The sequence below is a fragment of the Micromonas commoda genome, chromosome 15 (assembly GCF_000090985.2).
Source record: "Micromonas commoda chromosome 15, complete sequence".
NCBI lineage: Eukaryota > Viridiplantae > Chlorophyta > Mamiellophyceae > Mamiellales > Mamiellaceae > Micromonas > Micromonas commoda.
In genome coordinates this window covers 97,540-121,508 of record NC_013052.1, presented here as the reverse complement: position 1 = coordinate 121,508, position 23,969 = coordinate 97,540, and the positions used below count along the sequence as shown (strand labels likewise).

General features: G+C 67.2%; 12 protein-coding genes across 12 annotated transcripts; 6 read left to right on the top strand and 6 right to left on the bottom strand.

The window, feature by feature from the left end:
• Positions 1-145: 145 nt before the first annotated feature.
• MICPUN_64343 (predicted protein) lies at positions 146-3,854 on the top strand (the record flags this gene model as incomplete). The annotated part of the gene is made up of 2 exons (XM_002506439.1): positions 146-421; positions 576-3,854. The coding sequence occupies 2 exons, from the start codon at positions 146-148 to the stop codon at positions 3,798-3,800; spliced, it is 3,501 nt and encodes a 1,166-aa protein (XP_002506485.1). The 3' UTR covers positions 3,801-3,854.
• A 47-nt stretch (positions 3,855-3,901) lies between these two features.
• On the bottom strand, positions 3,902-4,711 carry MICPUN_64342 (predicted protein; the record flags this gene model as incomplete). Its single annotated transcript, XM_002506260.1, has 1 exon — positions 3,902-4,711. The coding sequence occupies one exon, from the start codon at positions 4,709-4,711 to the stop codon at positions 3,902-3,904; it is 810 nt and encodes a 269-aa protein (XP_002506306.1).
• Positions 4,712-4,924: 213 nt separating this feature from the next.
• Positions 4,925-6,158, top strand: MICPUN_64341 (predicted protein; the record flags this gene model as incomplete). The annotated part of the gene is made up of 2 exons (XM_002506438.1): positions 4,925-6,117; positions 6,152-6,158. The coding sequence occupies 2 exons, from the start codon at positions 4,925-4,927 to the stop codon at positions 6,156-6,158; spliced, it is 1,200 nt and encodes a 399-aa protein (XP_002506484.1).
• An 81-nt stretch (positions 6,159-6,239) lies between these two features.
• Positions 6,240-7,531, bottom strand: HPF_4 (cysteine-rich protein with zinc figer). The gene has a single exon (XM_002506259.1). The coding sequence runs from the start codon at positions 7,500-7,502 to the stop codon at positions 6,276-6,278; it is 1,227 nt and encodes a 408-aa protein (XP_002506305.1). The 5' UTR covers positions 7,503-7,531; the 3' UTR covers positions 6,240-6,275.
• Positions 7,532-8,312: 781 nt separating this feature from the next.
• Positions 8,313-8,996, top strand: MICPUN_109535 (predicted protein). The gene has a single exon (XM_002506437.1). The coding sequence runs from the start codon at positions 8,403-8,405 to the stop codon at positions 8,937-8,939; it is 537 nt and encodes a 178-aa protein (XP_002506483.1). The 5' UTR covers positions 8,313-8,402; the 3' UTR covers positions 8,940-8,996.
• MICPUN_109534 (predicted protein) lies at positions 8,969-10,662 on the bottom strand. Its single transcript, XM_002506258.1, has one exon. The coding sequence runs from the start codon at positions 10,626-10,628 to the stop codon at positions 9,204-9,206; it is 1,425 nt and encodes a 474-aa protein (XP_002506304.1). The 5' UTR covers positions 10,629-10,662; the 3' UTR covers positions 8,969-9,203.
• Positions 10,663-11,573: 911 nt separating this feature from the next.
• On the top strand, positions 11,574-15,896 carry MICPUN_64337 (predicted protein; the record flags this gene model as incomplete). Its single annotated transcript, XM_002506436.1, has 1 exon — positions 11,574-15,896. The coding sequence occupies one exon, from the start codon at positions 11,574-11,576 to the stop codon at positions 15,774-15,776; it is 4,203 nt and encodes a 1,400-aa protein (XP_002506482.1). The 3' UTR covers positions 15,777-15,896.
• Positions 15,897-15,957: 61 nt separating this feature from the next.
• Positions 15,958-17,877, bottom strand: MICPUN_64336 (hypothetical protein; the record flags this gene model as incomplete). Its single annotated transcript, XM_002506257.1, has 1 exon — positions 15,958-17,877. The coding sequence occupies one exon, from the start codon at positions 17,875-17,877 to the stop codon at positions 15,958-15,960; it is 1,920 nt and encodes a 639-aa protein (XP_002506303.1).
• Positions 17,878-18,298: 421 nt separating this feature from the next.
• Positions 18,299-19,593, top strand: D1BLIC (cytoplasmic dynein 2 light intermediate chain 1; the record flags this gene model as incomplete). The annotated part of the gene is made up of 2 exons (XM_002506435.1): positions 18,299-19,507; positions 19,549-19,593. The coding sequence occupies 2 exons, from the start codon at positions 18,299-18,301 to the stop codon at positions 19,591-19,593; spliced, it is 1,254 nt and encodes a 417-aa protein (XP_002506481.1).
• A 59-nt stretch (positions 19,594-19,652) lies between these two features.
• MICPUN_104262 (predicted protein) lies at positions 19,653-20,825 on the bottom strand (the record flags this gene model as incomplete). The annotated part of the gene is made up of 1 exon (XM_002506256.1): positions 19,653-20,825. The coding sequence occupies one exon, from the start codon at positions 20,823-20,825 to the stop codon at positions 19,653-19,655; it is 1,173 nt and encodes a 390-aa protein (XP_002506302.1).
• Positions 20,826-21,012: 187 nt separating this feature from the next.
• On the top strand, positions 21,013-23,063 carry MICPUN_88700 (predicted protein; the record flags this gene model as incomplete). Its single annotated transcript, XM_002506434.1, has 3 exons — positions 21,013-21,186; positions 21,401-22,567; positions 22,905-23,063. The coding sequence occupies 3 exons, from the start codon at positions 21,013-21,015 to the stop codon at positions 23,061-23,063; spliced, it is 1,500 nt and encodes a 499-aa protein (XP_002506480.1).
• Positions 23,064-23,109: 46 nt separating this feature from the next.
• Positions 23,110-23,967, bottom strand: MICPUN_64332 (predicted protein; the record flags this gene model as incomplete). Its single annotated transcript, XM_002506255.1, has 1 exon — positions 23,110-23,967. One exon carries the CDS (start codon positions 23,965-23,967, stop codon positions 23,110-23,112), a length of 858 nt encoding a protein of 285 aa, XP_002506301.1.
• Between the last annotated feature and the right edge of the window lie 2 nt (positions 23,968-23,969).

Sequence of the window (23,969 nt, the reverse complement as noted above, 5' to 3'; positions counted from 1 at the left end):
AAAAATCCCCAAATCCAATCCCGGCTCTCGACTCGCTCGTCGCACCAGAGGCGGGCTAACACTCCCCCAATTCAGTCGAGGTGCGCGCGGAGTCGCGCGGCCGTGCGCAGCGTTCGGTCGACGGGCGTCCTGGTCGACTGGCGCCATGTCTTCGCTCAGCCCCGAGGACGCGCCGCTGACGTCGCAGGGCAAGCCGCGGTCCCGGCCCGGGGGGCGGCGGCGCGGGGGCTCGGGCTCGGGCGACGCTGCCGCTGCCGAGGCGTCGGGCTCGAGCGGGTCCTCCACCGCCGGGGAAGACGACGGGTCCCCCGGGTCCCACGGGGAAAACGCGCGGCGCATGCGACACGTCGCCAAGCGTTTCCTCGGTTCGTACTACAGGGACATCAACGACGCTCCCGAGCGCGTCGCGAGGCACTACACGGTGCGTCGCCCGCGCCGATTGATTGCTCATTCAAACCGCGCCCCCGCCCCCGCCCAGCCCCTTCGTCGAAAATGCGCCCGACACACCGCCGACTGACCGCCCGATCCGTCCCCCGTTCGCCGCCCATCAGGAGGATTCGGTGCTGACTATCGAGGACGCGAGCACGCCGCGCGCGACCACGCCGGTCGCCGGCGCCGAGCGCCCAGGCCGCGGTCGCGACACGCGTCAATCCCAATCGAACGTAAAAACCACCCCCGGGTCCACCACCCCCGGCGAATACATCGAGATCGTCGACTTCTTCGACGGCATCGAACCCGGGACGTCGCGGTCGCCCATGCGCGCGCTCACCCACTCGGATCCCACCGCGGAGGGCGTCGACGCGATAGTTCAGCGGCAGCGGCGCATGTTCCGGAACAGGCGCGTCTCCGTGGTCAGCGTGGACGTCAGGCCGGTGCCGTCGGGGGGGGACTCCGAAAACACAGCTGTGCACGGAGAGGGCTCATCGTCTCATCGCGAGCGGGTGATGGCGGTGGTGCTCGGCAACCTGCACGCCACCGCCCAGGGTCCGACCGACGACGACGTTAACGGGGACGTGCAGTTCATGCACACCTTCGTGCTCGAGCGGGGCCGGCGTCCTCGCGGGGACACGGCCGACGCCGGGGATGATGAGAACCTCGGCGACTTCAACGACCAACAGGAACAATTCGCGATTGTCGACGAGGTGTTCCGTCGGGTGGATCCGGTGGGCGACGCGCGCGCGCCGGGCGGGCTGGCCGCGGGGGCGGCGTCGCTGCTCCGCGCGGCGCAATCCCCGCCCCCGACGCGCGGCGGGGGGCGCAGCCGCGCGGGGCGACGCGACGGCGACGACGAGACCGGAACCTCCGACGGAGAAACCTCCTCGGAGTTTGGCGAAAAGGGATCGCCAAAGATTGCCAAAAACGGTGGCCAAACGCCAGTAGTGGACGGGCCCGAGGACGGCGGCGACTCGCCCGAGTCCACGAAGACACGAAAAACGCCGCCGGTCGACGACGGTTTGGACGACAGCGTGGACGAGGCGGACGTGTGGCTTACGAACCCGATGTACGGCGACGTGCCGGATACTAACCCGGCACCTCGAGACGCTCAAACAGAGGGTCATAACACTCAAACAGAGACCCCTCGCGCGGTGCGAAGGGCGCCGGGCAGCGCGGAGGTGGTGCCGGAGTCGCCCGCGATCAACTTTGCGTCCCCGAATCCCTTCGAGGACGAGGCGGAGGGAGGAGGGGGAGGCGGGGTGCCGAGGGGGGTGCCGAAGCGGGGCGCCGACGGCGGCGCCCAGGGCGCCCGGAGCGCGACGCGGCCGATGTCGCCCGACGCGAATTCGATTCCGTTTCCGTCGCGAAGCCTCCTCGGCGCCAACGGCCCTCACGTCCAACACGCGCCGCGCGCCAACGGAGCACGCCCGAACAGCGGCGGCGAGTCCAGGCTCAACCGCGTGTCCAGGCGGTACTCGCACGAGTTCGAGGACGCGGGAACGCGGCGGACGCTGTTCGACGAGTCGCCGTACGTCAACAGAGGTCGGGGAAATCGACGAGACCACGACGATTTCGACGACGATTTCGACGACGACGAGGAGGAGGAGGGATTCGGGGGTGCCGAGGGTGCCGAGGGTGCCGAGGACGCCGAGCACACGGAGAGGAGGGCCCGGCGGAAGGAACGGTCCGTCGCCGGTCCGCCGAGCAGCCGGTACCGCCGACGCGTGTACTCGTCCGCGTCGTCGTCGCCCGCGATGTCGCACGCCGCCGGGCCGACGTCCGCGGCGCCCTCGCCGGGATTCGAACCGGGAACATCCGGGTTCGACCGCAACGCCTCACCCGCCGCGAAGCGGGGGCTCAACGCCAGGTTCCAGTACGACGCGCAGCCGTGGGCGAGCGCGGAGTCGGAGGGAGTCGGAGTCGGAGACGGGGTCGGCGTCGGAGCCGCGGCCGCGGCGAGCCCGAGCGGCCGGGGCGGTCCCGCCCCCGGGCCCCGCGCGCTCGAGCCCATGGCGAGGTCCCCGCGGCTGGTCACGCTGACGGAACGCTCCGACGAGGGAAGCACCGCGGCGTCGATGCGAGAATCGGCATCCGTCACCGAATCAGCAGTCAACTCCGACAGCGAGCGGGGGTCCACGCGAAGCGGCGCCACCGCCGGAAGAGTCACCGCCGGTGTGCTGAGCGACGAAGAGGACCGAGGTTCGCTTCGCGCCCACCCCGTCGCCGAGGATGCCGAGATACTCGACTGGGAGGACGTCCGGGGGTATCCCGCGCCCAACAACCGACCGAACCCGTCGGCGGCGTCGCCCGATCCCGTCCCACGATCGTCGTCGCGCGTGCGTCATAACGGCTATAACGGCCAATCGCGGGGATACTACTCGTCGCGCGACTCGCGTAACGGAACCCGGCGGTCGCAGCACGGGGACGAGTACGGCGACGCGGGTGTCGACCCGTATCCGAGGTCGACCCATACCCTAAGGGGTCCGCCCCCGGTGCGATACGGGTCCTACCGGAGTTCCCACGACGACGTCCGTCCGTTTGGTGACGGCGGGTACGCCGGCGTGGGCGGGTACTCGCAGCCCGGGTCGAGGTCGAGCTCGCGCGGGTCCGCGCGGTCGTCCCGAGGGTTCGTCAGCCGCAGCCACGCGGGTATGTACGGGGGGTTCGATCGCGGCGGGGGTTACGACGGAGTGGCGGGTGAGGATTCGTTTCGCCGTTCTTCCCTCGTTGGTTCGATGCCGCGCGGGGGCAGATCGGCGCCGCCGTCGCCGTCCATGGGCGCGACGCGCGCGCGGGAGTTTGGCGTGCGCGACCGCACGCCGCGCGTCCGGCTCTCCTCCGCGGCTGGCGGTTTGCGCGGGTCGTACCGAAGGGACGATTACGACTTCGCCACCGGAGCCTTCGAGTTTCACCCGCCCCGATCGTCGGCGAATACCACACCGGGGAACACCTTCGAAGAGTCCGAACAACCCCCGCAGCTGGAGGACGCGGTGAACTACCTCGGCATGCTCACCGCGGCGCTGCACTTCACCGCGGCGGTCGTCGTCTTCGGGTTTCTGCTCGTCGCGGTGTACGCCAACGGTTCGGCGATGACGAGTCTGTCCAAGCGACTCGACAGGCTGGACGGCGCAATCGTCGCGGGGCCGGCTTCGGGAAACCTCGGCGGCGTGGGCGGGTGGGGCGGCGGCGGCGGCGGCGGCGGCGCGAGGATGCCGAAGGTGGGCGCGAGCGTGTTCGGGGGGAGCGTGGTGGACGTGAGCGGCGACGCAAAGGCGGTTAAAGCGGCGGGGGGCGGCACAGCTGGCGCGCCGGCTTCGAGGCGGTCGGCGCCGAAAATCGTCGACCTCGACTCGGACGAGCTCTGATCGAGTCGGTGGGGGCGTGGACGTCCCGGGTTCGAATCCCATCTTCGTCTCTTTAAACCCCGTGTTCCTCTCTCTCTCTCTCTCTATCCCCGCGCGTCTCTTCACCGCGCGTCGCCGCCGTCCTCCTCGCCCTCCGCGGACGGATCCTTCGTTTCTCCCTCGCCATCCGCCGCGGCTCTCCCTTCGACGCCGGAATACTTGGACAGCGACGCCCGCTTTTCCTCGATGGATTCGGACTCGTCGTCCCAGACCATGACCGTCTCCGTGATGGGCGCCTGCTCGGGTCGCGGCGCGACGGGTTGGGGTTGGGGCGCGGGCGCCACTCCCGGCGGGGGCATCATCCCCGGCATCGACCCCGGCATCATCCCCGGCGGCGGCATCATCCCCGGCATCCCCGGCATCATCCCGTAGGGCGGCGGCGGCATCATCGGCGGAGGGAACCCCGGCGGGGGCATGCCCGGCATGCCCATCGCGCCCGGCGGTCGCATCATCGGCCGCATCCCCATCCCGACCGCCGGCGGGGCGCCCCAGCCTCCGATCGCTCCCGGGGGCGCGTGTTCGCCCAGATTTGGGCGCTTCCCGGTGACGACGACGTTCTCCGCTTTTGGGTCCACGAGCGCCCTGTTATTCTCGAAATCGAACCCCTCCGGGATGCCGTTCATGCCCTCGATGAGCCACTCGGGGTTATCGCGGCCTTCGATGGCGTTCGGCACCTTCTCCACCTTGATCTTGTGCACCGTGAGCATGTGGATGGCCATGCCCGGCGCGGTCATCAGTCGCTTGTTGCAGCGGTCGTGCGTGCACTTGAAGTGCTTGGCGCGCTGGTGTTGCTGCAGGATCTTCTCGTCGTCGAACTCGCGGTCGCAGTAGAAACACCACGGCAGCTCCGCGCGCCTCTTCTTCCGGCCCATGTTCTGCCCTCCTGTGATGACCAGCGGTGCCAATCCCTAGAATGATCGCATTCGAAGAGACGGGCGGGTTAAACGAAGGTTTCGTCTTGGAAGTCGCGACCGCCGGCGGCGTCAGTGCGTGAGGCACGTCGATGGGATCCCAACGGCGACGGGATGGGGTCGTCGCCGAGAGGTAGGGCGCGTCGCCGCGCGGCGCTCGTCGCCTACCTGCAGATGGCGCCCGCCGCCGAGGTCATCGACGCGTGTCGCCGCTGCGAGGACGGGGGCGCCGAGACGGACGGAGGTGCCGAGTCAACCTCCCCATCCCCGTTCGGCGACGCCGCGCAGGACGCGCTGCATCGATGCGTCACCCACCCCATCGCGACGTCGCACCCGCCGGACAGGGAATACGTCGCCCGGCTGCTGAAGCTCGCGACGCTCGAGGCGGAGCGCTCGGGGCGCGAGCTCTCCGATCGCGTCGGCGACCTGGTGACGCGAACATTCACCCGATGCGACGGCGCGGACGAGGAGGCGGGGTGGTGCCACAAGACGTACGTGTACAGGCATCCGACGTCCGACGCCGAGCGGCGGCCCGATCGCGACGACGTTAACGTTAATGTTAACGTTAACGACGACGACGACGACGACGACGACGACATTCGCGACGCGCCCTCGGTCTCGTTCCGGATGCACCGGAACCTGTTCGAGGGTGGGACGGGATGCCACGAGTGGCACGCGGCAATATACCTCGCCGAGCTCGCGCTGACGCATCCGAAGCTGTTCGAACACAGGCGCGTGGTGGAGCTCGGGTCCGGATGCGGGGTCGCCGCGACGGTGATGGCGAGGGGGGGAGCGGCATGCGGGGTGCGCGGTGGGTCGGGCCCAGTCGGGGCGCCCAGTCGGCTGGTCCTCACCGACGCCGACGCCGGAGCGCTCGCGAACCTCGAGAGAAACCTCGCCGCAAACGACGTTCGAGTCGAACGATACGAATCCAACGACGAATCGAACGACGACGAGTCGAACGAGCTGTCAAACGACGACGACGACGACGTTCGCGCCTGTTCCGTGCGTACCGCGAGGCTCAACTGGGAAGATTTGGAAGCCGGCGATTACTTCGGAGGAGGCGGGTCTCGACCTAGAGTCGACCTCGTCGTCGCGTCCGACGTGTTGTACGATCCGCTCAACGTGACGCCGCTGCTGAACGCGTGCGAGCGCATCCTCGGGGATCGGGACGGGGACGGAGAGTCGGCACCCCCGGGGACAATCCCCGGGGACGGAGAGTGGGCACCCCGGCCGTGGCACGAGGACGCGATGAGTCGCCCGAGCGCGATTTTCGTCACGACGCTTCGGCAGCCGGAGACGCTGGCGCTGTTCGAACGCGTCGCCGCCGAGCGTGGGTTCGAGCCGCGGGACGTGACCGCGGAGGTGTTTCGCGCGATCGGAGCGACCGGGCTGTTCGAGGACGTGAGGGGTTTGGACAGGCGGGAGATGCGCGTGCACGAGCTGCGGCCGCCGAGGGGGTGGGGGAAGGGGGGGGAAGGGCGGGACGGGTTGAACCGTGACGGAGGATCCACGAGCTACTAGTCTACGAGTGCGTTCCAGCCTTTGCCGCGCGACACTCCTTGCATTTGGAGCGCTGACGACCGTGCTCGCAGATTCCACCACCACCGCACTCCTTACACTGAGACCGCACACGACCGTGCTCGCAGATTGAGGCCCCACCGCACTCCTTGCATCTGGTACGCTGACGACCGTGCTCGCAGACTCCAGACCCACCGCACTCTTTGCACTGAGAGCGCTGACGACCGTGCTCGCAGATTGATGCACCACCGCACTCCTTGCACTTAGAGCGCTCACGGCCGTGCTCGCAGATTTGAGACCCACCGCACTCCTTGCACCTAGAGCGGCGACGACCGTGCTCGCAGATTGAGCCCCCACCGCATTCCTTGCAGTAAGAGCGCTGACGACCGTGCTCGCAGATTTGAGACCCACCACACTCCTTGCATGTAGAGCGTATACGACCGTGCTCGCAGATTTGAGACCCACCGCACTCCTTGCAATCAGAGCGCCGACGACCGTGCTCGCAGATTCCAGACCCACCGCACTCCTTGCACTGAGAGCGTATACGACCGTGCTCGCAGATTCCAGACCCACCGCACTCCTTGCAGTATCTGCGCTCACGACCGTGCTCGCAGGTTGAGCCCCCACCGCACTCCTTGCAGTGAGAGCGCTGACGACCGTGCTCGCAGATTGATGCACCACCGCACTCCTTGCACTTAGAGCGCTCACGGCCGTGCTCGCAGACTCCAGACCCACTACACTCCTTGCATCGAGAGCGCTCACGACCGTGCTCGCAGATTGAGCCCCCACCGCACTCCTTGCACCGAGAGCGTACACGACCGTGCTCGCAGATTCCAGACCCACCGCACTCCTTGCACCGAGAGCGCCGACGACCGTGCTCGCAGATTCCAGACCCACCGCACTCCTTGCACCTGTGGCGCTCACGACCGTGCTCGCAGATTGCACCCCCACCGCACTCCTTGCAATAATCGCGCTGACGACCGTGCTCGCAGATTTTAGACCCACCGCAATCCTTGCAGTATCTGCGCTCACGACCGTGCGGACAAGCGCTGCACACCTTGCATTTCGACCGATACTTCACGCCGTGCTCGCACGGCCCCTTCGTGTAAGGGGCCCTCTTCCGCTTCGTCCCCTTGTTCGACGCGTCCTCCTCCTCTTCGCTCGCCCGTCCCTCCGTCTCGGCGACGATGGCGAGCAGCTCGTCGAGGTCGGGCTCCCAAACCGTCGTCATCCTCCCCCGCGCGCCCCTCGGAGCGCCCGCGCCCGGAAGTGAGATTTTCAAAGCTGCGCTCGACTTGGGCTGTCCAGCCTGGCAGCAGAGTTTGCAGCCGAGGCCGACTGAACCAGAGCACGCGCTTCCGCGGCAGCCTCCATGCGCGCCGTCGCCCCGACGCTCGCGGCGACCGCGCGCCGCGCGCCCCTCCCCGCGCGCCGCCGCGACCGCGGCGCCGCCTCCACCTCGCGCCTCCGCGCGCCGCCTCCCGGCCGCGGCGCCGCCGCCTCCGCGGAGGGCGGCACCGTGGGCACCGTCCCTCAGGATGCCGACAACGACGCCCCGTCGTCGTCTGTGGCGTCCACCGCTCACGGCACGCCGCGATGGCGCGAGTTCACCCTCGCCTTCGCCGGCGGGTGGCGCGGGCGATCCGTCGAGTTCGACGCGCGCGGCGTCGCGCGCGACATCCCGATACGGTACGTGCACGGCGTCGGGCGCGTGCCCCGCGCAAACATGCCCTTCGCGGATGAAGATTTCGACTGGGTCACGCGGTGCGAGTGCGTGTCCACGGACGACGGCGTGCGCATCGACGCGTCGCGCGCGATGCCGGAGATTGGCAACGAGGACGCCATCAGCTCGTGCGGCGCCGCGGAGTGGAACGACGGCGCCGAGCTCCTGATCGCGGACGAGACCCTTCGCATCTTGCGAGGCGCGGGCGAAGATAAGACGATCTTACCGGACGGCTCATTCTCGGCGGGCGCCAGGACGCTCCCGACGCAGCCGTGCGCGGGAAACGACGACGACGCGCACGGCTGCGTCACGGTCGTGCACCAGTGTCTGGCGGACCCGAGCGACCCGAACCGACGGGTCCGAATCGTTCAGCGCGTCGCGTTGGACACAGCTGTGCGCGAACATCGAATGATCTCGTGCGACGTGTGGGTGGAGCACCGCGCCAAGTCGTGCCCGCGCGGGTTCAGCGGCGAGCCCCGGGTGGACACGATCGCGCCGAACGGCAAGGCGTGGGTCGGTGCCACGTCTGATGCCACGTCGGTTGCCACGTGGCGCCTTGAGTGGCCCGTCGTCGATCCGGGCCCGGACGCGAAGGACGGCGGGTCGACGTTTCGAGTCGAGGAGGGCGCCTTCGCGAAGGAGGGTGCCGTCGGGGGTGCCGAGGGTGCCGTCGGGGGTGCCGTCGCGGTGGCGGGAAACCCCGCGGCGAACGGCGTCGGCCAGCTCCTCCGCCTTCCCGGGGGTGCGTGGGCGTACTGCGGCGCCGACCCCTCCGCTCCGAATGCGGGTACGATCGTCGTCGAGTGCGGGTACGATCCGAGGGCGGGCACAGGCGCCGGCGCGTTCGAACGCGCGGTGGCGTCGCGGCGGTACGACGTGGCCACGGGCAAGTTGGTTCGGGTGACGCTGGGGCGGGAGAGGCTGGTGGACGCGGCGCGGGGTTAGTCGATCGATGTACGAAGGTAACATTGAATAACTCTGAGAAATTCGATTTGTTATTTGAAACTGCAACTCGTCGGTGGTGATACAAAGAACAGTAAACCTCGGCGGCGGCGCGCCGGAAAGAATGAGTCAGAATCGCGCAAAGGGGGCCGCCCGCGCGCGCGCGTCCCCCCTCACACCGTCATGTGCGCGAGCAAAAGCAAATAAGGTATCAAACAGAACACGGCGAAATAACCGAAAATAAGAAACATGCCGAGGCGACGCGCATCAACCCTCGAGGTTGACGGCGTGCACGAACGCGGGTGACAGTTTCGCAGCCTTGGCGCTCGCCTTGAGCGTCCTCCAAACCTCCACGTTGGCCTCCCAGAAGCTCGGGCAGTCGTGCTTCAGGCCGTGCTCGTCGCAAAACGGCTTCACCACCTCTTCGCGGAAGCGCCTGAGCTTGTGCCGCGGCATCCTCGGCACCAGGTGATGCTCCGTTTGAAACTGGAGCCCCCCGTGGAACCAGTCGAGCCACGGCGGGCAGTCGATGTCCATCGTCCCGTCCAGCTGCATCGTCACCCACTTGTCGTTCTCCGGCCTGCCGTCGAAGATCTTGCGGCTGAAGTGCGAAAGGCAGATCTGCACGTGGATGATGCCGCCGACGGCGTGGGAGAGGAGGAGAAAACCGAGTCGCTCGTTCGCCGGCAGCGCAGACACCAGAGCGCCGAGCCAGGTGAAATAGAGGCCCATGACGCAAATCTCCAGCGCGCGCCTCTTGTTCTTGATCTCCTTGCTCGTCAACAGGAGGATGAGACTCTGCGCGTACAGGTTGAACCGCGCGACGGCCATGATGGGGTAGAAGGAGTAGTGCTGCACCGACACCAAAAACCTCGCCGCTCGGTCAAACGTCATGCGCCTCTGATGGTACAAGGACCACACGCTGTCGAAGTACTTTGGCGTCACCGCGAGCACGGGCATGTGCTGAATGTCCGGGTCGCACTCAAGCGAGTTGCACGCGCAGTGGTGCACGTTGTGCGTCGTCGTCCACCACGTGATGCCGACGCCGTTGCACAGGTTACCGACGATCAGCCCGATGAAAAAATCCTTGGCGTGATTGTGCGTGATGGCGCCGTGCCCGGCGTCGTGCCCGATGAACATCGTCTGCTGCCAGAACATGCCCAGCAGCACGGCGCCGAGCATGTGCGTCCAAACGCCGTGCCCCGCGCCCACCACGCACCACACGGCAGTGGCGAAGAGCGCGGTGAGGCACGCGAAGAGTTTAAAGTAGTGGCGGTAATCCGTGCGAAACTCACCCTCGAGTCCGGCGACGAGGGCGCGGAACGCGGCGACGTGGGGCGGCGCGGCGGCGTCGGAGGATGCCGCGGACCCGACGGAATCCCCCGACGCGGTCGCGAGGTGGTCCTTGGGGGACTCGCACTCCGAATCGGACGCCCTCGAGCCGGCGCGCCCGACGTACTCTCCGATCCTGTACGCGTTGAGAGTCTTCGCCGCCTTGCCGGTTGGCGAGTGGTACGCGCGGAAGGCGTCCGTCATGTCCCTTCCCGCGTACTGCACCAGCGGGATGGACCCGCCGGGGTGACGCGGGATCCACTCCGTGATGTCGTACACGCCGTCGCCGACGATGACCCACGCGTCATCCTTGGCGCAGTGACGCGCGACGTCCTCGGCGGAGTAGCCGTCGGACTTCATCGCGGGCGCGTTCATGTGCGCGGTGCGCTTCGGGTTCATCGTCGCGCCGGCGGCGGCGGCGGATGCCTTGGCGGGCTTTGCCGCGGAGCGCGCGACGGCTGGCATGGCGGGATTCAGGGGAGGTCGGGCGGGCGGAACGGTCGCCTAAACTCTCCGTTGGGACGAATCCTGTTTTTCGTTTTGATCGCGGGGGGTACGGGTCAGAGGCGTCGTGGGGTCGGACGGAGGAGGGACGCGCGAATGAGCGCGGAGACGCGGACGCGATGGACGCGAGTCGCGCGCGGGGGCGCCGCGGCGTCGCGCGCGGTCACGAGAAGGGACGATCGAGAGGTCGGCGGAGACGCATCGCGTCGATCGATCGTGAAATCACGTGTTCGCACTGGCGCACGGCGTATGTTCCCGCGGCGTCGTCTTGTTGAACGCCGCGGCGATGACGCGACGCGCGCGCGAGTTCATCGGGCGCGACCGGAAGCGGGGCGGCGCGTACCTGGATTCCCGTGACGACGACGCGAGGGGAGGGTCGGATGGACTCGGGCTCGACGCGCGTCGGGCGGCGGCACCGGCGGCGCGAGGAGTGGACCGTCCCGACCGACGTGGGTGGCTCACAGGAGCAGCTCCCGTCGTCTCCTCTGTTTTAACCGACGCGAGCCATTCGTTACAGCCTCTCAGTGGGCAAACACCCAGCCGGGTCTATTTCTCGGGGAATACAGATTCTGAATGTCCCCACAGCCGCGAGGTTCGATTCGCGCCGTCGATTTCGAATCCTTCGGCTACTTCGGGAAACGCGACGTACGCAGCCGTGGTGACATCTCTACATTTCGCCGTCCGCTAACCATAAACTCGTCCCAGCGGCGGAACCAGCGCGCGGATCGAGGCGACCCGCGGGGAGCGGTGCGGTCTCCGAGACGACCGCACGATTGATTGATTAAGTGATCCCATTTCGCTATGACGGTGCCGCGGGGCGCGGGACGACGCGGCTCGACTTCCCCGCGCGGCGCGATCGCGGTTCGACGACACACGGCGCGATGCGCACGCGTCGGCTTCGGCCTCGCGTTCGCGCTCCTCGCGTGCGCGCGGTGCGTCGCCGCGGTCGCTGATCCGACCCAACGCGACCGCTGCGACGCACCGATCGACGGCACCGACCGCCCCGTGATGAGCTGCGACGCGACGGACGCCGGCGCGACTGACGCGGGCGATGGCCGCCTGACCGGGGTCAGCACCACCGCGGAGTTCCTTCGCGATCGCTACGTCGTCCGCTTCGACGATTACCGCCCCATCGAGGCGCATTACGACGCGCTCGTCGCCGCGCTCGGCCCGCCGTTGAACGCCGAAGAGGGCGCCATGGGCAAGCCGTCGACCGACGACGCCCCGACACACGCCGGGGAGAGCGCGACGAGGATCGAGCACCGCGTTGACCGAGGGTTCGTACGGATCCCACGTGACGACGACGCGCCGCGAAGCGAGCGTTCGGTCAGGTGGCAGTGGGTGGTCCGAGACAACCCCGCGACGCGCAAGTTTCCCACCGATTTCGCCGTCATCGCCGTCGACGCCGATGATGATGAGTTCATGGCGCCCGTCACGATCGCGCCGACGACGAAGGCACCCCAGACGGCACCCCCGACGGCACCCTCGACGGACGACGCACGCGCCGAGGCGCTCCTCGTCGTCGGCGCCGTCGACGGGGTGCGGGACGTGCGAAGGGAGCAGCGACTTCTCCGGTCGCTCGCGTGGGAACGAGCCGACGCGCCCGACAACGACGACGGGGGCGCCGACTCGGGTGCCCACTCGGGTGCCGACTCGGGTGCCGACTCGGGTGCCGACTCGGGTGCCGATGGGGTGCCCACGGGTGCCCGCGTCGGACCCGGCGTGGATCCCGTCGCGGGCGGGCTTCGATGGGGAGACGCGGGAGAGGACGTGGGAGGCGCGCCGAACCGAGCCGAGCGACGCCGCCGCGAGAGACGAGGAGGTTCGGGCGCGCACCAGGGTGCCCACGTCTCGAGGCACGGCGGCGGCGGCGGGCCCTCGCCCGGCAGGCTACGCACGCGCCCCACGATCGGCATGGAACCCCCGGGGTACGCCCCAGATCTCGACGCCGGCGGCTTGTACCACGACGACGTCGAACCATCGTTTGGGGGTTCGACACGCGAGGGGGATCGCGAAGAACGCGACGAGGTCGATGGCGACACGAAACCACGCGCGAACGCGGGCGGTCGATCCCTCGCCGCGGCGAGGCACGTCGTCGACGCGTTCGACGCCGCCGCGCTGTGGCGCGAGGGATTCAGCGGCAAGGGCGTCAAGACGGGCGTCTTCGACACCGGCGTTCGGGCGGACCATCCCCACTTTCGCAAAATAAAAGAGCGAACCAACTGGACGCACGAGCGAACGCTGAACGACGGCTTGGGCCACGGCACGTTCGTCGCGGGGGTGGTGGCGAGCCAGGACGGCGAGTGCCCGGGTTTCGCCCCCGACGCGGAGATTCACACCTTTCGGGTGTTCACCAACGACCAGGTGTCGTACACTTCCTGGTTTCTCGACGCGTTCAACTACGCCATCGCCACCGAGGTCAACGTCATCAACCTCTCCATCGGCGGTCCGGACTACCTCGACCTCCCGTTCGTGGAGAAGATCGACGAGATCGTCGCCAACGGCATCATCATGGTCTCGGCCATCGGCAACGACGGCCCGCTCTACGGCACCCTGAACAACCCCGCGGATCAGCTCGACGTCATCGGCGTCGGCGGCGTGGACTACCGCGACAAAATCGCGTCGTTTTCGTCCAGAGGCATGTCCACGCACGAGCTCCCGCACGGCTACGGCCGCGTCAAGCCCGACGTCGTCGCGTACGGCCGCGACGTCATGGGGTCGAAGATCGCGGGCGGGTGCAGGAGCCTGAGCGGAACGTCCGTGGCGTCGCCCGTGGTGGCGGGCGCGGTTACGCTGCTCGCGTCCGTCGTGCCGGTTGAGAAGCGGTGGAAAATCTTAAATCCCGGGGTGATGAAGCAGGCGCTCGTCGAGGGCGCGGACGTCATCGCCGGCGGCCCGATGATCTACGAGCAGGGCGCGGGTAAGCTGAACCTGCACGCGTCGAGGGAGATTCTGCGCGACTACGAACCGCGCGCGAGTTTGGTGCCGGGGAGGCTCGACTTCACGGCGTGTCCGTACATGTGGCCGCACTGCAGGCAGGCGTTGTACCACGGCGCGATGCCGTTCATGTTCAACGCCACCGTGGTGAACGGGATGGGACTGACCGGTTGGTTGGAAGCCGCGCCCGTCTGGACCCCCACCGGGGGGGACGGCGGCGATGGCGACGACGGGGATCGATCCGACGACCTCGGGAAGCACCTGGACGTTCGTTTCGAGTTTTCGGACGTGCTGTGGCCGTACAGCGGCTACCTCGCCTTTTACGCCCGGGTGAAGAAGTCCGCGTCTACATCCGAGGGCGTCGCCTCGGGGGTCATAACGTTCACGGTGTTATCCCCGCCAGGGCCGGACGAGACGACGCTGCGTCGCTCCACGGTGCGCGTCCCGGTCAAGTTCCAAGTCGTACCAACCCCGCCGAGGGCGAAAAGAGTGCTGTGGAGCCAGTACCACAGCGTTCGATACCCGCCCGGGTACGTGCCGCGGGATAACCTCGACGCCAAGAACGACATCCTGGACTGGCACGGGGACCACCCGCACACCAACTACCACGCCATGTACGACGCGCTGCGGGATAAGGGTTACTTTCTCGAGATTCTCGGTTCGCCGTTGACGTGCTTCGACGCCAGCCGGTACGGCGCGCTGATGCTGGTCGACGCCGAGGAGGAGTACTCCGATGAAGAGATTAAGAAATTAAGAAACGACGTGGTGCGCAAAGGCCTGGGCGTCTTCGTCGTCGGGGACTGGTACAACGTCAAGCAGATGGAGAGCATGCGTTTCTTCGACGATAACACGCACTCGCACTGGACGCCGGTGACGGGCGGCGCGAACGTCCCGGCGTTGAACGACTTGTTGAAACCCTTCGGTTTCGCGTTTGGCGACGCCATCTTACACGGCGCGGCGACGTTGAACGGCCAGGCGGTGGCGATCGCGTCGGGGGCGAACATCGCGCGAGTACCCGCGGGGGCGTTCGTTCATAAAGCGTTCGTCGCGGACAAGGCTCCGAAGGGCGGGACCGGGGCGGGCGGGGGAAAGGCGGCGGTGAGCGGCGGCGGCGGGAACAAGGAGCACGTCGTCGCGGCGTTCTTTCAGGTTCCCGGGGAACAGGGCGGCGACGGTTCGCATCCAAACGACGGTTCAGATGACGACACCTCGGTCGGTTCACCCGCGGGCAGGTTGGCGATATACGGCGATTCCAACTGCCTGGACAGCAGTCACACGTCCGCTCCGTGTTTTCCGTTTATGGGCAACGTCTTGGAATTTTTGACGGAGAACGCTTTGGACACCGGGCTCACGTCGGACAAGAACCTCGCGCCCGAACCGTACGACAACGGCGAAGAGTTGCCGACGCGGCGGACGGACGTCGACTTCGACGCGCTGTCCACCACCAGGGGGGGAACGCCGGGGAACGAGGGGTTGAACCGGTGCGGTCCCAACTCGCCACCGGAGTTTTGGCAAAGTTCCGGCGCAGGCGAAGACGTTGAACAAAGCGGCGGTCACCCCGACGCCAAGACGGTCATCGGATGGTCCGAGACGCGCGCGGAGAGCGCGATGCGCGAGGCGAAGCGGCGGCTGGACGCGGTGCTGCGGCGCCGCGAGTCGCTCGTTAACGTCGAGGGTTCGAGTCCGGCGTCGGTCGTGAGGGACGACGATTCGTTCTCCGACGCCGACGGCGGGTCGCACCACCAATTTACGACGCCGCGCGCCAACACGCGCCCGAACGACGACGATTACGACGCCGACGCCGGGCCCTTCGACGACGCGAAGAAGAGGACGCCGTCGCGGGTGGGTACGCGCCACGACGGATTCGATCCCGCGACGCCGTCGATTGACTCCCGGGACGCCGACCGCTCCGCAGGCGCCGGGCTCGCGTGGGTGGCGCTCGCGCTCTTCGCCGCGTTCGCCGCGCTGGTGATTCGCAGGGTCCGGCGCAGGCGACGCGGAGGGAAGCGGAGGCAGGAAGGGAGCAGTCCCTTGGCGTCGCGGCTCGCCCGCAGGCGCGCGCTGTGACCGCCGCCCTCCAGGGTCGACGGACCTACGCCATCGCCTCTGCCTTGTGTGCGAAATACCTTCGAAGGTAAAAGTAAGTGTTAACCTTATTATGCGCTATTCATCACGATGTTTAAATTCACGCTCGTTCCCCTTCGTCCCCGTCTACGCGCGTTCTACGCGGTGCCATCCACGGGCTCGTTCATACCTCGTCGCCGTCGCCCCGCTTTCGCTCGCGTTCCTCTCGCCTGTTTGCGTAAAACGCCCTGTAGTGCCGGAACCCCTCCGCGACGATCCCGGATGCGATGAGCGTAAACGCCAGCCCGAAAAACACCAGACAAAAACCCAGCACCCACTCCGGGATGAGCGTCTGCGCCTCCGTGCTCGTGCTCGCGATGAGCCACGTGACGTGGTGCCCAGCCTTGGACTTGCCCTTCGCGGCGCCCGTCATCCCGAGGTCCTCCGGTCCGAGCGGCTCGTCGTCCGCGTCGGCGTCCGCGTCAGCGTCCTCCATCCCGGGCTCGACGATCTTACCGACCCAGCCGGTGCCACCGACCGACCCAAACCTCCCTCCCTTCCGCCCGCCCGCGCCCCGAGCGGGATTCGAACCTCCAACCTCGCGTTCGTCCCCCCCGCGTCTCGCCAGCTCCGATCCCTCCTGCGTCGTCTTGCCTCCGCTCCTCCTGTGCCCCCGCGTGGACCGCTCGTATATCGCCGGGCACCGCCCGAGCTCGGCGCTCGCGTCGGACCACCGCCCGCGGCTGGGGTTGAACGGCGACCCGGCGAGCCTGGTGTCGGGAGATCGATCCCAGTCGTCGAAATTCGATTCGCTTCGAACGCGATAAAACACGAAATTGAACAGTAACCACGGATCCGTCGCGACGTGTCTCCTGCGCAGGTGCCAACGCAGCACCTTCTCGGACGAGTCCACGCCACGCGGGATCATTCCCGCGTAATCCTCCCCAGCCGCCAACGCGTGGTTGTCGCAGAGGGAGTCGTAGAGGCCGAGGTACTCCGCGGCGCCCTCCGGTGGAGCCATCGCGAATCGATCGTTGGCGCCGCCGCGGCTGTGGAACCACGGGACGTGCACCCTCCTTCCGCCCGGGGGGACGCAGGCGCGGTCCGCGGGGATCTCGTCGGCGAACGCGACGTCGGGCCGGGCGACCACGATCCACGCGAACGGCGATCCGCGATCCATCCCCGTCCCAGTCCCCTGGCCGACGCCGGAACCGGTTTTCCCCCCGGAATTAAAACTACCGTCGCCGCTCTCCCACCGTAAGCGCGCGTCGTCCGCGCGCTTACGCGCCGCGAGCCTGCGCATGTAGTGCACGATGCGCCTGCGATGCGCGCCGAGGGCGTCGTCCTCGTCGGCGCGCGCGTCTCGGCCGGGGAGCCTCGGTCTCGCGCCTCGACCCGACGTTGACGATCGATCCGAGCCATCGTCGTCCAAACGCGAATCGTCCAGGTTTCTCTCTTCCCATCTCGCGCGCGCCACCGCGTGGGTCTGGTGCGACTCGGCGTAGATGCTGCCCGGCCCGACGCCCATGCGCCTGAACCTGCGTTCCACGCTCTCGACGCACCGATCGTGCAGGTCTTTTTGCGACGCCGCCGCCGGGGGCGCGACGACAAAGTCGACGTTCGGGTAATCTTTCCGGATGCGCTCGAGCGCGGGGACCATGGCGTCGTCGTCGCCGTTCTCGTCCGCGGCGAAGACGACGACGGGGTGCCCGAGCCTGGTGAACGGCGCGATAACGCGGTTGGCGAGGCCGCAGTGCGTCCGGTTGAACGCGTGCGCGCTTCCCGCGAGGAGCACGGCGACGGGCGCCCCGCGCGGGAGCTCGCCGCAGAATTTACCCCCGACGAACACCAGGTGCCTGAGCAGCTCGAACACGATGAGGGACGCCGCGAAGATGGTCATGCACCTCGTCATCGCGCTCCGCCTCTTCTGGACCGTCTGCGTCAGCGCGTGCGACGAGTGGTTCAGCGATCCGCCGTGCGCGCCGCCGCGATCGGGCGTGCCTCGCCTGCCGCCGCCGCCGACGCCGGACGACGAAGAACCACCCTCGGACGCGATCACGACCGCGCCTCCGCGCCCCGTGGGGGAGGGCAGGCTGCTCGCCATGGCGCCTCCGGTTTGCGGCGACCCTCGGCCTCGGCCTCGGCCGTGCAGCTGCGACGTGGACGCCAGCCTACCCGTGTGTCTATCGACGCGGGGGGCGCGAGGGTCCGATCGACGCCCTCCTCCTCGCGTGCGCGCGCGCTACTCGTTATGCGAGGCGAGACAACCATCGGACGAGACGTTGTCAACACGCAACGGGCGGATGATGGAAAGTCAAATCTCGTTTGGCACATTCGTCAGATCGACCCGCGCCGCGGTGGCATCGCAACCGCGCGCGCGACGGGACGAGCGAGCGCCTCTCCGGACAATCTCGCGACGCATCGAAGCGGACCCGGACGACCGATAGCTCGCGCGGCGGCTGCGACTGGCCTCACCCCATCCCCCGCGCCGGGCGTTTCAAGTTTCAAAAAAAAAGTCATTCATCATGTCGTCGTCGCAGGTGCCCAGGCCCCCGTCGGCGAGGTCCGCCTCCTCCTCCGCCTCCCGCGCGCCGTCCACGCCGTTCGACGCCGGGCAGAAGAACGTGTGGACCGACGTCATCGACCACAACAAGTCCGTCGCGAAGCAACGCGGGGACTCGGGCAGGCCCGACGGCGTGCTCTTCGTGGTGGGATCGCGCGGATGCGGCAAGACCACGCTGGTCAACCGCCTGCTCTACCCGGACAAGACCGAGGTCCCGAAACCCACCGAGGGGATGGAGTACAACTACGCGCGCAGGGCCTCGAGCGGGGCGGGCGGCGGCGGCGGCGGCGTCGACCGCAAGGACGTCGCGCACGTGTGGGAGATCGCGGGCTCGCGACACTTCGCCGACGAAGTCACCGAGCAGGACAACGTGTTTCTCGGTCCCCGACACGTCACCACCGCGGTCGTCGCCATCTGCGTCGACCTCGCCAAACCCCACGAGGCGATGCGCACGGCGGAGTACTGGCTCGGCCGCGTTCACGCGCGGTGCGCCAAGACGTTCGAGAAGTTAGCCGCGAGGGGGAGCAGGCTGCCGGAGCAGCTCGTTCGTAGAAGCGAGAGGGTCTTCGCGGCTGGCGGCGGCGGAGGCGGCGCGGCCGGCGGCGCGCACGAGGACGCGCACTCGCCGCTCGTGCGGCACTCCGGCGTGACGGTGCTCATCGTGGCGACGAAGCACGACGCGTGGCGGCGAACGGACCCGGAGCGCATGAAGGTGTTGGTCCGAGCACTCAGGTTTTTGGCGCACGCAAACGCCGCCGGCCTGTTCTTCCTGGGAGGTTTCGGCGCGGCGGACGGTGACTCGCGCGCGGACCGTTCGTCTCTGAACGACGCAGACGACGCGGACGAATACCCCGGCGAGATGCGATCGCAGTTTAACCAGTTTCGCGCGTACCTCAACCACCTGATGTTCGCGGGCGCGGATCGAAAGTTTCCGGGGAGGATCGCCGCCAGGCTCGATCACCTCCGGCCGGTGACGTGTCCCGTCGGCGGCGACAGGCTGTCTTCCATCGGCGTCCCGAAGGGTGCCGAGGGGGGTGGTGAGCCCCTGCGGGCGTGGCGCGACGTCACGTCTCGAATGTTCCCGCCGCCGCGGGACGGGGACGGCGACGAGGGCTCGAAAGTCGCCGGAACGGCTCCGGACCTTTCCAAGTTTCCAGAGAGGGAGGTCGACGTCGCGGCGAGGACGGCGGCGGCGGAGCTCGCCGCGTTCAGGAGGAGCCAGGCGATGCTCCGCGCGGGGGGCGGGGGCGGGGGTAGGCCGAGGTCCGCGGCGGTGCGGTGAGGCGAAGCGAACAGATCTGCGTTTGATTGAGATGCTACCGACTCTGTTTGGCCTTCGCCGCGCGACACTCCTTGCATTGATGGCGGTGACGACCGTGCTCGCAGATTGATGCACCACCGCACTCCTTGCACTGAGAGCGCCGACGACCGTGCTCGCAGATTTGAGACCCGCCGCACTCCTTGCACTCACAGCGCCGACGACCGTGCTCGCAGATTGAGCCCCCACCGCACTCCTTGCACCGAGAGCGTTGACGACCGTGCTCGCAGATTCCACCACCACCGCACTCCTTGCACCCAGAGCGCCGACGACCGTGCTCGCAGATTGAGCCCCCACCGCACTCCTTGCACGTAGAGCGCACACGACCGTGCTCGCAGATTTGAGACCCACCGCACTCCTTGCACCTATGGCGCTGACGATCGTGCTCGCAGATTCCACCACCACCGCACTCCTTGCAGCTATGGCGCTGACGACCGTGCACGCAGATTCCAGACCCACCGCACTCCTTGCAGTAACGACGCTGACGACCGTGCTCGCAGATTGAGGCCCCGCCGCACTCCTTGCACCTATGGCGCTGACGACCGTGCTCGCAGATTCCAGCCCCACCGCACTCCTTGCACGTAGAGCGCACACGACCGTGCTCGCAGATTTGAGACCCACCGCACTCCTTGCATACAGAGCGCTGACGACCGTGCTCGCAGATTCCACCACCACCGCACTCCTTGCACCTATGGCGCTGACGACCGTGCTCGCAGATTTGAGACCCACCGCACTCCTTGCACGTAGAGCGTATACGACCGTGCTCGCAGATTGAGGACCCACCGCACTCCTTGCATACAGAGCGCTGACGACCGTGCTCGCAGATTCCAGCACCGCCGCACTCCTTGCACCTATGGCGCTGACGACCGTGCTCGCAGATTGATGCACCACCGCACTCCTTGCACTGAGAGCGTACACGACCGTGCTCGCAGATTTGAGACCCACCGCACTCCTTGCAATGTCTGCGCCGCTTCCCGTGCGGACAAGCGCTGCACACCTTGCACTGCGACCGGGGCTTCACCCCGTGCTCGCATGGCCCCTTCGTGGGAGGGGCTCTCTTCCGCTTCGTCCCCTTGTTCGACGCGTCCTCCTCCTCTTCGCTCGCACATCCCTCCGTCTCGGCGACGATGGCGAGCAGCTCGTCGAGGTCGGGCTCCCAAACCGTCGTCATCCTCCCCCGCGCGCCAACCGAAGTGCCGACGAGTTGTGACGGTGGAATCTCGCGCAACAGAAAGAAGCCTCTTGGCTCCTTGAGCAGACTGCACGCAGTGAGGCGGCCGCACATTATTCTAGGTCATTGGCCCCAGCGCGGCGCACTCGCCCCCCCGCGGACCGCAGCTTAAACCCGCGCGCGTGCCATGGCGTCCACGCTGCTCGAGCGCACGCGCGAGTCCCACGAGGAGATCGAGCGGTTGGAGCGCGCGATATGCGCCGACTTCAGGAACGAGGCGGTGACGCACAAGGAGCGCCTGGCGCAGAATCACAGGGTCCGATCGATGCTCGACGACATGGCGAACAAGTCCAAGCGGCTGGTGCGCACCTCCCAGACGAATCCCCGCGGCGAAACCCCGATCGCGACGCCGCGACGTCGCGCGCGCCCTCCGCGCGCGTCTCGCGTCTCCGCCCCCTGACCCACGGCGACGGACCGAACAGATCCGACCGACCCATCGGCGCCGACCCGGGCACGTGCGCGTGATCTCGCCCGCTGACCCCTTACCCCCCCCCTCATCCCCGACGACGCGACAGCGGGCCGTGTACGAGGACGCCGACGGCGTGCGCAAGGAGGAGATCGAAGCCCTCGGCGGCGGCTCCAACGTCTTCTCCGCCTTCTACGATCGCCTCAAGGAGACGCGCGATTACCACAAGCAATTCGCGGGCTACCACGCCCCGCTCTCCGATGAGTTTCTGCGACAGTACCGCGACGGTAAACCGCCGGAGTTTAGCGGCGAAGAGGCGAGCGGGCGGTACCTGGACCTGCACGCGCACCATCGCGCGTTCCAGAACGCTTCGTTCGGGTCCAAAGACTGCGAGTACATCGCGTACCTCTCCGTCGTCGGCGATTTCGACCCCATCCCGCGAGAAAAGAAATTCACGAAAGCGTACGAGGAGTACCTCTCCGGTCTCGTCGGGTACTTACGGGGCTTCCACGCGCGGGTCAAGCCCCTCGTCTTCCTGGACACCGTGACGCGCAAGGCGGAGGAGGAGTTCGAGACGCGATGGGCGTCCGGGTCGATACCGGGGTGGGAAGACAAGGGTTTGGTCGCGGTGAAGTCCAACGTCGTCGACCTCGAAGCTTTCGACTCGGCGGTTGAGATGGAGACGGCGGTGGGGATGGATAAGATCAAGGAGGCGCTCGCGTCCATGGGTCTGAAGCAGGGCGGAACCCCGACACAGAGGCGCGACCGGCTGTGGAGCACGCGGGGCAAGTCCGTAGGGGAGATTGACAAGAAGCTCTTCGCCAAGGGCGCGGTGACGGGCGCCGACGACGCGGACGCGAAGAAGAAGGAGGAACGCGCCAAGGGCGTCGCCAGGGCGGAAAGTCTGGCGCAAACGCTTCTGGAGCATTTACGGCAGCAGCTGGAGGCGACGAAAGGAAACGTCGAGAAGAAGGCGACGCTGTCCTTGGCGGAGCTGGAGGCGGAGGCTGAGGAGGACGACGACTGGGTGGAGGAGGAAGCGGAGGACGAGGAGGAGGAGATTTACAACCCACTCAAGCTGCCGATGGGTTGGGACGGGAAACCGATCCCGTACTGGCTGTACAAGCTGCACGGCCTGAACCTCGAGTTCACGTGCGAGATCTGCGGCAACTACTCCTACTGGGGACGACGGGCGTACGAGCGCCACTTCAAGGAGTTCAGGCATCAGCACGGGATGCGGTGCCTGAACATACCCAACACGAAGGCTTTCGCCGAGGTGCGCACGTTTTCCTTGTTCGTTTGGCGATTTTTGGTTTTTTTGGTTTTTTGGCTCGGCGGCTTTTTGGCGACGCGGCGCTCGAGCATCTTCGTGACGGGGTTGATGGACACACTGCACTGGGCACTGATTCCCGTGAAGCACACGCATTAGGGCCTAGAAAACCCGCAACCTGACCCGCCGGCGATCGACCGCCGCGTTTGCCCGCCGCCGCACTCAAACCGCGCCAAACTTTTTTTTTGGTTTTGGTTTTTCGAGCCCAGAGTCGACGCGCGACTGACTTTCGACTGACTTTCGATTCGAATCATCCCGTCGCCCGCCCGCTCCTTTCGCGCAGGTGACGACGATTGCGGATGCGCTCGCGCTGCAAAAGGCGCTGGACGCGCGCAAGGTTGGCCAGTGGAAGCGCGAGACGGACGAGGAGTGCGAGGATGCCGACGGCAACGTGTACAACAAGAAGACGTACGAAGATCTTCGCCGACAGGGGCTCATCTGAGACGGAACCCGAGGCTGTCGCTTGCTTAGTCTACACGGACGATGAATCACATCTTTTTGCACTCCTTGCACATAGAGCGTCGACGACCGTGCCCACATATTTGAGACCCACCGCACTCCTTGCATGTAGAGCGTACACGACCGTGCTCGCAGATTTGAGACCCACCGCACTCCTTGCACTTAGAGCGCTCACGAGCGTGCACGCAGATTTGAGACCCGCCACACTCCTTGCACTGAGAGCGACGACGACCGTGCTCGCAGATTTGAGACCCACCGCACTCCTTGCACTGTTTGCGCTGACGACCGTGCTCGCAGATTGAGCCCCCACCGCACTCCTTGCATGTAGAGCGTACACGACCGTGCTCGCAGATTTGAGACCCACCGCACTCCTTGCACACAGGCCGCTCACGACCGTGCTCGCAGATTTGAGACCCACCGCACTCCTTGCAGTATCTGCGCTGACGACCGTGCTCGCAGAATGCACCCCCACCGCACTCCTTGCAGCTATAGCGGTGACGACCGTGCTCGCAGATTGAGCCCCCACCGCACTCCTTGCACCGAGGGCGCTGACAACCGTGCTCGCAGATTCCAGACCCACCGCACTCCTTGCACTGTGTGCGCCGACGACCGTGCTCGCAGATTGAGCCCCCACCGCACTCCTTGCACACACTGGGCCTCTTCCCGTGCGGACAAGCGCTGCACACCTTGCATTTCGACCTCTGCTTCACCCCGTGCTCGCACGGCCCCTTTGTGGGAGGGGCTCTCTTCCGCTTCGTCCCCTTGTTCGACGCGTCCACCTCCGTCACCTCGATCTTGACGTCCACATCCGGGAGCACCCTCCCAACGTTCGGCCGCCAGATCGACGGCATCCACCCCCGCGTCCACCGAAGTGCCCGGCGAGACATTT

Bases quoted from the DNA above. Each gene is read 5' to 3' on its own strand.
- MICPUN_109534 (XM_002506258.1), bottom strand. From the start codon at position 10,628: ATGAAGTCCGACGGCTACTCCGCCGAGGACGTCGCGCGTCACTGCGCC.
- MICPUN_109535 (XM_002506437.1), top strand. From the start codon at position 8,403: ATGATCTCGTGCGACGTGTGGGTGGAGCACCGCGCCAAGTCGTGCCCG.
- HPF_4 (XM_002506259.1), bottom strand. From the start codon at position 7,502: ATGACGACGGTTTGGGAGCCCGACCTCGACGAGCTGCTCGCCATCGTC.